The sequence below is a fragment of the Myripristis murdjan genome, chromosome 13 (assembly GCF_902150065.1).
Source record: "Myripristis murdjan chromosome 13, fMyrMur1.1, whole genome shotgun sequence".
Taxonomy (NCBI): Eukaryota; Metazoa; Chordata; class Actinopteri; order Holocentriformes; family Holocentridae; genus Myripristis; species Myripristis murdjan.
The window spans coordinates 12856837-12868344 of NC_043992.1; the positions used below are offsets into that span (position 1 = coordinate 12856837).

The window sequence follows — 11508 nt, forward strand, 5'->3', positions numbered from 1 at the left end:
AAACCAATACTGATATTTTTGCATTGCAGGGTAAATTCAGTGTTTCCCCTTGAATTTTATGCTCCTTAGGGTGGAAGTCTCTGAAGCCACATTATGGCTACCGTGGACACTCAAAGTCTTTAGTGCAGCTCTTTAGGCAATGTAGACCCACCACACCTAATCCATGTTAGGGGAAACTCCTCTAAATTAAGAAGTAAATTACCAAAAACAATTATATGAATAAATAAAAGGTGTAAAGCAAGTAAAATAAAACATTAAAAGCCAATATGTGCAACTGGATTTATGGGTCTACGTTAATTCTGATGATGATTTTTCTCTCTGTGTCTCTTTTCGCCTGCAGCTCAGTCGTTCATGAAGAGCATCTTCAGTCCTATCTTCCTGCTGAGCCTCATCACCATGTGTGTGACGCAGCTCCGCCTCATCTTCTACATGGGAGCCATGAACACCATCCTGAAGTCCCTAACTGACGGAGACCTCACAACAGGTGTGTGTGTGTGTGTGTGTGTGTGTGGGTGGATAGTGTTGTTGATGCTTTGGATATTTACCTAAACCCAGCAGTAAGATGCTCTTATCGTTCAACATTTTAACGTCTAATTAACATTTACATGCGGCGCTACCTTGTTTTCCATTTGATGCTCTTTTGTGTGTCTGTAAAACGTAACACTCTGTTTTCTTTCTGCCTTTGCCACGTTACACTCGATGATCCCCTCTAGTCTCGTGCGTGCTTTCTGCTTAGCCAAGCTGTCTTGTCGCTTCATGCTAACCTGGCCCTCATCTGCCCCTTTCCGTCCATCTCCCTCTCCCTCTCTCTCTCTTTTCCTGTCATGCTTCCTGCTGCTGTTGCAGTGGAGAGGATGGAAGTGGGTAAGACACCTCAGGTCAAACTTACAAAGATCCACCCGTCCTCACCCTTCAGCCTCTGTGTCAGCTGTCTGTTCTTGTGAGAACATGACGTCTGGGCTAAAACGTGCACTCACAGCCTATCTACAGTAGCAGCTCTGCGATAAAGCCAGAAAACTCTCTATTCCTGTCTGTCAGCATGCAGCATGTTTGCTTGTGTCCGTGTGCATCTGCATTTCCTTCTAAACTATTCACACTGTTGATAAAATGTTCATTGCCTTGCAGAATAGCACGATAACACAATGACTCTGCTTTTCAGTGAGTGTCTACACGTCCATCTTCGGTGTGCTCCAGCTTTTATGTCTGGTCACCTCTCCCGTCATTGGCTACATCATGGACTGGAGGCTCAAAGACTGCGAGGATGAGACCGAGAAGAGCGGCAAGAGGTGAGGGCTTGATACAAACACACACAGCATGGAAGGAGAACGGTGGAGGATAGAGAGGAGGGAGGAGGAGGAATATCTCAATTCCTGCCTTACGAGAAGAAAGAGCTGACTCTGTTTGATTTTGTTTTCTATCAGGGACCCAAGTCAGCCGCGTCGTCCCGACAAACAGATTCAGAAGATCGTCAACGCCACCAGAGCCTTCATCTTCACAAATGTGCTGCTGGTTGGCTTTGGAGTCACCTGTATCGTCCCTAACCTGCCCCTTCAGGTACACACACACACACACACACACACACACACACACAGGGATTGTTGGATGAATAGAGAGCTATTTTATTGACTGTGTTTGCTTGCTGTGTTGGATGCATTAAAGCCAGGTAAAGATCAGGGCCTTTCATTCAAGCTATTCAGGGCAGCACATTTCCCAGCATGTGTGCCAGTGCGGTTGAACCCCCATGTATCCTCACAGGGAGAGGGAGCACTGCAGAGAGAGGGGAGAGGGATGTACATGATGTTCAAGGATGAAAGACTCACATGGCAATGCAGCTGATAACATTTGTTAGTGCTTGAGTGACACCTGGTGGACGCAATGCTCACTGCAGGCCATGTGTGAACACCGCTGATCTCGGACAAAAGCATGTTGTTGACCTGGTATTAATGAGATTAATACCTCTTTCCCCTTTCTGTCCCCCTCCACTTCAGATTCTGTCATTCGTCCTGCACACCATTGTCAGAGGCTTCATCCACTCTGCAGTCGGAGGCCTTTATGCTGCTGTGTAAGTGACTGTGTGTGTGTTTGCATGTATGTTTGAGTATATTCAATGAGCTAATCCTGTAAGTAATAGTAATTGGATACTAATGTGTCACATATATGCCAGTAGTTGTGCGTCTTTGTCTACCACCTTTTGTGCTGCAAAGTTTTATTTCGCCATTCAAGAAATTAAGGAGCTGGTGTTGTGTTTCCCCTGCAGGTACCCGTCCTCTCAGTTTGGCAGCCTGACAGGCATGCAGTCTCTGATCAGCGCTCTGTTCGCTCTGCTGCAGCAGCCACTCTTCATGGCCATGGTGGGACCCCTAGAGGGAGACCCCCTATGGGTAAGATGACACAAAAATACCTCCCCCATTGTTCTTTACTGACATCACCGCTACTTTATGACCTCCCTAAAGGGTGCTAAAAATTTTTTAGCGGAGCCTCAATAAATCATCAGCATATTTATGAACAGAAAAGACCAGCCTCTACACTGCATTTTACTTTGCGTGCTGTGAGGTCACATTTGACTAGACTCCTGTATGTCTGTACAGCACAAAATAAGGAGAAGACACTGTTCTATCAGTGCAAACAGAGCTACAGCTTTCACAGTTCATGGCAATGCAGGCAGATGATGGAGGGGGTGAAAGCATGATGGCAAGTTATTTCCAACATGTTTCTCCTGTTTGGTAAAGATAAAATACAAACTGCAAATGGAAGAGGACAAGTAGCAACATCCTTTTTGTGACAGGAAGCAACTTGGTTTATGGAAATTATATACTTAATTTTGAAAGACACTTAATTTTGAAAGATAATAGCACTGACATGAAATCGAGGCTATGAATTGTGTTCATCACGGTCGCATTTGTTTATGGTAATTATCCCTGGTCAATAACTCGTTTGACTAAGATATACTAATGTTTAGAAATGGTACATGTAGCATCTTTAATCAATTGCACCACAAATGTCTGAGGCAGACTAAAAGGTTTTAAATCTTAACCCCAGGGCAGACTTTTACATGGCTACGTAAAATTAATTGATTGCCTTTTAAGATTTGTACTTAAATGAGTGACTTACAATAAATGAGAAAGTGCAGTGGAAGAGCTCATAAAGCAGCATTAAGATCATCATGGGACACTAAAACTCTTAATTGAAAGCCAAATATAATAGATTTCTTAGAGGAGTGGAGAAATAATACTGGAAGTGAGTAACATTGACCATCCTGTGTCTGATCTTTAGTGAAAGGCCAAAATCAGCAAATCGGCATATCAGGCTGACAATTCTGTTGTGTTCAGGTGAACGTGGGCCTGCTGGCGCTGAGCATGCTGGGATTCTGCCTGCCCTTCTACCTGCTGTGCCACAGCCGCCACCTCAAACGCCTCAGAGAGGAGCGTGACGAGGACCCCAAGATCTACGTCCAGATCAACAACGGCAGCAAGTCGGAGGCCTTCGTCTAGACTGGGAGGAGCAACGGAAGAATGGTCACTTTTGTTGAGAAAAAGGAGAGGATAAGCTATGCTAGAGAGAGAGAGACAGAGAGAGAGAGAGAGAGAGAGAGACAGAGAAAGAGAGAGAGAGAGAAGAGAGGGGCGGGCAGAGTGGCGGAGGTCACTCGCTCGTGTGACAGCGTGATAAATTGTGTTCATTTACTCGTTCACTCACTCTGTCCTCCTCAGTGCTGTAGCTCCTCTCTCAGTTCGCCTGCACTTGCACTCAGACGATTCTCTCTCTCTGGCACAGGAATCCCTTACATTCCCCCGTACACACACACACATGTGCACACACCATTACACTGCTAATCATATTGGGTCAAACATGACTGTATACCACTGTGACACAGTTTCACGCTCCATGACACACTGACTGAACACTGTGAGAAACCTGATACAACACACACCTGTCTGTTCAACGCACCGCTGCCCCAGGGTGGGGTGGACACCTCACCAGTTAGCTGACAATGTTCTTACAAACGGAGCAACTGATTCATCTATGAACTGAGAAAAAGCAGAGGAGATGAGGGGAGGAAGAGGAGGCCAGAGTCTTCATCTCCCCGACTTGACTCCTCACCCGTCTGCTTTTCGCATCTTTTCGCCACCGCTCTCCTTTCGTTTTACGCCGCTGTGTTTTGTCATCGATGCCGTTCTGGTCGATTTTTGTTTTGTTAAAATAACACAGAAAACGAAGTCGACGCCAGTCAGCGCAAAACCCGGCTGTGATGAGACGATTTTGCAGACGAGAAATGGAAACTACAGCGGCAGTGTTGTGCCGTTAATCCAACTTATTCCATCTCTGACTGCGTTGTAGAACCAGCAGCTGCAGTGACCAGAAAAATCAATCATTTCGCCATGGCTGTGGGAAGCAGACGACACATCAACTTGACACCAGTCATCATGTAATCTGTCTCACGCTGTTTCCTGTCAGGGCTGTTTGACTCCGTTTCTCAAAGTATTTCAGCGTCCTCCGGGAGACTAAAGAGCGCAGACAACTTTTGTGAAAGCTCTCTGGCCTGGCGTATAACTTAGTTCAGTATCATTTCAACTCTCCAAACTCTCCCTACACTTAGGTTCCACATTTGCTAACTATGTTTCAAGAGATAACAGTATGAGTTTCAAAGCAGACTGAATCATGGTATGAATTACATTTTTTAAAACCAGCAATAATGTGCCACTGGAAGACATCACAGGCTAGGTTGAGCAAGCACCGTACCATCTCTGCCTCAGTATTGCACATTGCAGCACAGACCAGTACAAATTGCAATGTAGTACAATGCAGTCCCAGACACCGATTTGGAAACATGCAATGGCAAAACACTCACCACTCGTCCAATATTAGTGTCTCACTCAGCCACTGTTGCAGCAAGACACACTCACTGTTCACGCTGGTCTGTTTTTTGTCTAATGAATTCCTGTTGTTTGTTTCCACATGGTGTGGTTTACTGAGGCCTGTACCATAAAGCTGGATTAACATACCCGGGCTTTCTCTTAGTTACCTGGCTTCACTTAACCAGACATCCGCACTCCGGATTTTCGGTACCATAAAGCCGGTTATCAACTCGTTAATTCAAGCCAGGCTTTTCCAATCTAGATCTGTGCACGCTCACATAAAAAGGGCGGAGTTTGCTGCATGCGACCAGTCACAGACAAGGAAAAATCCACCCGAGCCACATACTTTATGACGGAGGAGCAGACAATAATCTGAAATAAATATGAGGAATATAAATCCATCATCCAGGCAAAAAGCAACACAGTTGCAGCTGCCAAGAGCCGCAAGGAATACTGGCAAAAATCACCAACTGTGTCAATGCGTAAATTAGTGGGATTATAATATTACTTCCCCACCATGACGGCATGAGTAGATCTGACTACAGTAACATTTGTGTGTTCAATAAATTAATGTGCCTCCCACCCAGCCATAAAAAAAATACTTGGCCTAACTTGGAAAAAAAGGTGCACAACTTGTGCACCTCGATCCACTGGGTTCTCATCAAATGGGCAGGCCATTTTCCAAGAGAGCTGATTGGTCAGTGGGTGGGGCTTTTATACCTGCTGAGCTCTTATCCTGAACTTAACCTGCTCCGGAGCAGGTTAGGTGTTCAGCGTATGTTACCACGGCAACATACCCCAATAAAAAGTAAGCCACCTTTATGGTACAGAAAACCCGGGGTTAACCCTTAAGTTAGCTCGCTAAGCCGAAATCCAGCTTTATGGTATAGGCCTCTGGACTATATCACATTTTGAATATGTACCAGTTTGTTGTTTTTCTGGTTGGTTTTACTTGCAATATGATTACAGAGGTGGTGTTGAATCTTCTATATATGATCTATATATGATCTCATGACAGTGATGTGGAGGAGGAAAAATGTGTGTGTGGTTTGATTAGGTAGATGGGAAGAAGGTAGTGTGTTTTAATGGCTTGAGTGGTGTGGATGAGGGGCTTGCATGCCTGCATTATTGTACCCACTACACGTGTGAATTTTGGAGTCCTGATTCGCTGTAGCAATAAGTGCTTCTGTGAGGTCCTGGGCAACTTTTTACTCTTAAGACACACACACACACACACTGAAGCCATGTCATGCTTACATAGGCACATAAGAGTGTGAATTTTATAAACTGTATTTCCAAACCAAAAAGGTGCTAGTTCAGTTATAGAAATGTATTGTTTGCATTTTGTTTTATGGAGCGGATGAGTTCATTTTGGCAACAAATAGTCATCAAGGGCTGAAAACAGCTGGTAGCTTGGTGACGCTGACAGTGAATTCCAAAGAATCAAACAAGTTTACCACAGCTCGTTGCCATGTTGCCCTTGGTTTGTAAGCAGCTTCCTGGTAAATCTGCACCATAACACAAAGTGCAATCACAGTGTATTTCCTCAGACAGGGGTCACCGGTCAGTCAGGGAGCCAGCGGTCCCCAAGGTCCCACTCAGCAGCTCTGGAAAACTTGAATTCACCTCTTCTTGCAGACATAAAGGGAGACATAAAGATGCTTGAAGATAGCAGTCTGGGTCCACATTCCTCCAGCTTCTGTTCTTAGTGGGACCCAGCCAGCGAGTAGACACACCCACAGATAATAATGGGTCTTTGTATCTTTGAAAGAAAAGGCCCAGAGCAGAAGCATGGAGTGTGTCGCGAGATAATTGCCATTTGACTCGGTCTGTTATCTTTAGATGCCATACCGTTAAGTTCCTCAGATACTTTAATCCTGGCAGTAGCTCACAGAGGCACTTCCAAAGACGGCCATGACCTCGCAGAGTGCCTCGCTATGCGCAGATGATGGGAGGATCGGATCAAGATAGGATCTGGCGCACCCCGTCCCTCTCTCCCTCCATCTATTGCTCTCTTTCATCCATCCATCCATTCGTCCATCTGTCCGTAAGCACATCTTGAAATGCTTCCCGCCATACGTCTGTCGCTAAAGTAGCAGTCATCTGCAAACGCGTTGACTCGCACAGGTGACAAAGCTGAGAGACAAGCCCCTGCTACCCTCAGATGCTTCTAATGAATGACTAAGTGAGAAACAAATGGCACATTACGCACCTTAGACCTCTAAAATGGACCTCAAAGCTATATTTCGACATGGCCCGCCCCAACTGTGTCGTACCTTACAGTGCAGCCGCCGCCTGCTAGTTGTGCATGATGCATAGAATGTATCCTCAGAGCTTCAGATGTAGATTATGTTTTAAATTTAGAACATGGGAACGGCAAAGATACTCTTATTTTTATATTCATATTATATGGCTTCACATGTTCTCTATAGCGCCTTTGTATGCACAGACAGCGTGACAGAGGCTTGTCTCTCAGCTCAGGAACATTCATGTGTGGCTGCACCGTGACCGAACGGGCATATTTCATCCTTACGTAGTAAACTGCATGCATTTCTTTATCTGTAAAGTAGCGAGGAGATGTGTATCTTGTAGCATGCTGTTGTCCTGTAAAAAGGCATATCGCTGTTGTCATGTGGAACCTCCCAGCCCCAATTCATGTTTTCACTTCAGCTGAAGGATTACATGTCCCTCCACGGGTTGGGAAAATTGTCTGATTGCTTGGGTTTATGAAACAGTAAAAACCCTGTGGATAATGACAAAAAAAAATCATTGTTATCCAGCTAAAAACAAGGGGTTTGTTTTGTTTTGCTCTGCTGAAAGCTTTTTTTTTTTCACCTGACAGCAACAATATTCTCAAAGTTTGACAGAGGACTAGAGATGGCAGGCAGATACAGATATACTCTGATGCAGTACTTTACTCCAGCGCTATGAATGTGGGTGATGATGGATATTGCTTTCTCATTTGCCTGGCAACCCATCCTGAATTCACTCTTAGCCCGGTTGTGGCTTAATAAAGTGAAATGAATGATTAGCTCATTTATAGGCCATTTGTCTTAAACTACAAACATTTATGGCTAATTGGGATTGATGAAGTGTGCAGAAGCATGCGATCAGTCAGCCAAAACAGAAGTGGAACGGGGTGAATGAACGATGAGTCACCAGGTAATATCTTCATTCCCTCAGAACGGGAGTCCAATCAGCACTTTGTTACACTGCCATACCTTAAATGTCTCACCCCATCCTCGATGCCATCACCTTCCCTATTCACCGAGACCCCCTAGGAAAATGACAGTAGTTTCACAGATTGATCCAGTGATTGATGTATTGATTGTATTGTTTAATCTCTGAAGATGGGAGCCTCGCATCACCTTTTGATTGTCTGCGTGTGATGATGGGAAATGGGAATTACAGCTGAAACACCAATGCCTTGTTTTCCTTCCCTGGCATGTACCTTTTATATTTTATTTCTACCCAAATGTTTCCAGTTTACTTGTATTGTCATTTAAGTTTTCTTCTCTTGTTTATGACATATGACAGTGTGTATTTTCATGTTCTTATATTGTATATTTGGTTTTCTCTCGTCTTGTATCACATTATAGCCATTGTCATTGACATTTCAAGTCATGTTTCGAGTTGTTTCAAATGAAAGGAAAAAAAAAAAAAAAAAACAGATCAATATATGAAACAAAATAAACAGTAATTTGTACAGATGTGTCTTTTGTGTTGTCTTTGGAGGTCTGGTTCCCTTAGCCGGGGTGCCCATAACACAATTAAAAGCAAAGCCTTTTCAGATTAGAAACTCTTTATCCAATGGACACAAATTACAGCTGCATATTGAGTACAGAGTTCAGATGATATGGGTTGCTCAAGGTCCACGGATATGAAATTCTTGGATCAAAGCTGCTGATTGTTGCAATGTATTCAACATTTTCTGTCAAATTTCATGTCCCAAATTCCCCAAAAGTACAAGTATGCAGTATTTACATCAGAACTATATTCTTGGCAGGGAGGAAAAGCCTCTGAAACGATATTTTAACCATGGCACACTATTGTCAATTGTATATAAAATATGTAATCTCATGTGATTTTTAATGAAAGCTCAAAATAATCAAACCAATATAACAGACAAACCCAAGAGTGAGGAGGATTTCAATATAGAGGAGGAAAATACTCTCTCAGAGCAGCAGGGGTCACACTGTCACTGTAAATCCCTGGAAGAGAAGAGAAGAGAAGAGGAAACATACATGACTGCCATCTATTGGAGAAGGACTGATGCTCAGGTCAACTTTCTAGGTAAGACAGATACACAAAAAGAGTGGCCACACACCATGGACCATGTTGGTGTTACATCATGCCTCTGCTGACAGGAACACTGACACCAAGCCGCTGTGGATGTGAACTGTTCTCAGCAGCTAGGCTGTCTCACAGACAGGTTGAACCGGATTCGTCAGTCTCACTTTGGACTGGTTTGACCACGTCCATGTCAGTGTACGCACATGGTGTTTAGTAGGTCGCTCCACCCTAAAAACTGCACTCTCACCCTGATCAGTTACGTGGTGGCACAGAAACAAGGCGGGTAACCTCAAACATCCAGGTGATGATCATTATGATAAACATCCAACAATTTAAATCTAACTTAATCCAAGACTAACTAACACACTGCCCCTGGATGTCAGAATGGCAAGCTCAATTGATATTTTAAAAGGAAACTAAAGACCTGTCTATTTATAATGGCTTTTATTTGGGAGTAATGTTATACATACATATATATACAGTACAGGCCAAAAAGTTTGGACACACCTTCTCATTCAATGCGTTTTCTTTATTTTCATGACTATTTACATTGTAGATTCTAACTGAAGGCATCAAAACTATGAATGAACACATGTGGAGTTATGTACTTAACAAAAAAAGGTGAAATAACTGAAAACATGTTTTATATTCTAGTTTCTTCAAAATAGCCACCCTTTGCTCTGATTACTGCTTTGCACACTCTTGGCATTCTCTCGATGAGCTTCAAGAGGTAGTCACCTGAAATGGTTTTCACTTCACAGGTGTGCCTTATCAGGGTTAATTAGTGGAATTTCTCGCTTTATCAATGGGGTTGGGACCATCAGTTGTGTTGTGCAGAAGTCAGGTTACTACACAGCCGACAGCCCTATTGGACAACTGTTAAAATTCATATTATGGCAAGAACCAATCAGCTAACTAAAGAAAAACGAGTGGCCATCATTACTTTAAGAAATAAAGGTCAGTCAGTCCGGAAAATTGCAAAAACTTTAAATGTGTCCCCAAGTGGAGTCGCAAAAACCATCAAGCGCTACAACGAAACTGGCACACATGAGGACCGACCCAGGAAAGGAAGACCAAGAGTCACCTCTGCTTCTGAGGACAAGTTCATCTGAGTCACCAGCCTCAGAAATCGCAAGTTAACAGCAGCTCAGATCAGAGACCAGATAAATGCCACACAGAGTTCTAGCAGCAGACCCATCTCTAGAACAACTGTTAAGAGGAGACTGCGCCAATCAGGCCTTCATGGTCAAATAGCTGCTAGGAAACCACTGCTAAGGAGAGGCAACAAGCAGAAGAGATTTGTTTGGGCCAAGAAACACAAGAATGGACATTAGACCAGTGGAAATCAGTGCTTTGGTCTGATGAGTCCAAATTTGAGATCTTTGGTTCCAACCGCCGTGTCTTTGTGAGACGCAGAAAAGGTGAACGGATGGATTCCACATGCCTGGTTCCCACTGTGAAGCATGGAGGAGGAGGTGTGATGGTGTGGGGGTGTTTTGCTGGTGACACTGTTGGGGATTTATTCAAAATTGAAGGCACACTGAACCAGCATGGCTACCACAGCATCCTCCAGCGACATGCCATCCCATCCGGTTTTTGTTTAGTTGGACGATCATTTATTTTTCAACAGGACAATGACCCCAAACACACCTCCAGGCTGTGTAAGGGCTATTTGACCAAGAAGGAGAGTGATGGAGTGCTGCGGCAGATGACCTGGCCTCCATAGTCACCGGACCTGAACCCAATCCAGATGGTTTGGGGTGAGCTGGACCGCAGAGTGAAGGCAAAGGGGCCAACAAGTGCTAAACACCTCTGGGAACTCCTTCAAGACTGTTGGAAAACCATTTCAGGTGACTACCTCTTGAAGCTCATCGAGAGAATGCCAAGAGTGTGCAAAGCAGTAATCAGAGCAAAGGGTGGCTATTTTGAAGAAACTAGAATATAAAACATGTTTTCAGTTATTTCACCTTTTTTTGTTAAGTACATAACTCCACATGTGTTCATTCATAGTTTTGATTCCTTCAGTTAGAATCTACAATGTAAATAGTCATGAAAATAAAGAAAACGCATTGAATGAGGTGTGTCCAAACTTTTGGCCTGCACTGTATATATATATATATATATATATATATATATATATATATATATATATATATATATATATATATATACACCCTTGTTGTTTTTTTATTTTATTTTATTAACGTTTTATAATTTTTCTTGTGGTATTTTTTCTAGTCTTGTATAATTTTTATTGTTTTTTTTTTATTATTTTTGTCTGTATTCTTTTAATCTTGCAATGTGAAACAATCTGGGCTGCATGTTTGTATGAAAGATGCAATAGAAATAAAGTTGAGTC

At 43.3% G+C, this 11508-nt stretch overlaps 1 protein-coding gene across 1 annotated transcript in view; it reads left to right on the plus strand.

Moving 5' to 3' along the window:
• Nucleotides 1-8562, plus strand: part of LOC115370278 (large neutral amino acids transporter small subunit 4-like) — a 33521-nt gene extending 24959 nt beyond the window's left edge. Inside the window, exons 9-15 of the mRNA XM_030067232.1 lie at nt 341-484; nt 1160-1286; nt 1422-1554; nt 1989-2062; nt 2258-2381; nt 3330-4964; nt 5747-8562. Of these exons, the coding sequence (XP_029923092.1) occupies nt 341-484; nt 1160-1286; nt 1422-1554; nt 1989-2062; nt 2258-2381; nt 3330-3491 (764 nt within the window). The 3' untranslated portion in view covers nt 3492-4964; nt 5747-8562. The remainder of the gene's footprint in view (nt 1-340; nt 485-1159; nt 1287-1421; nt 1555-1988; nt 2063-2257; nt 2382-3329; nt 4965-5746) is intronic.
• The last annotated feature ends 2946 nt before the right edge of the window (nt 8563-11508 follow it).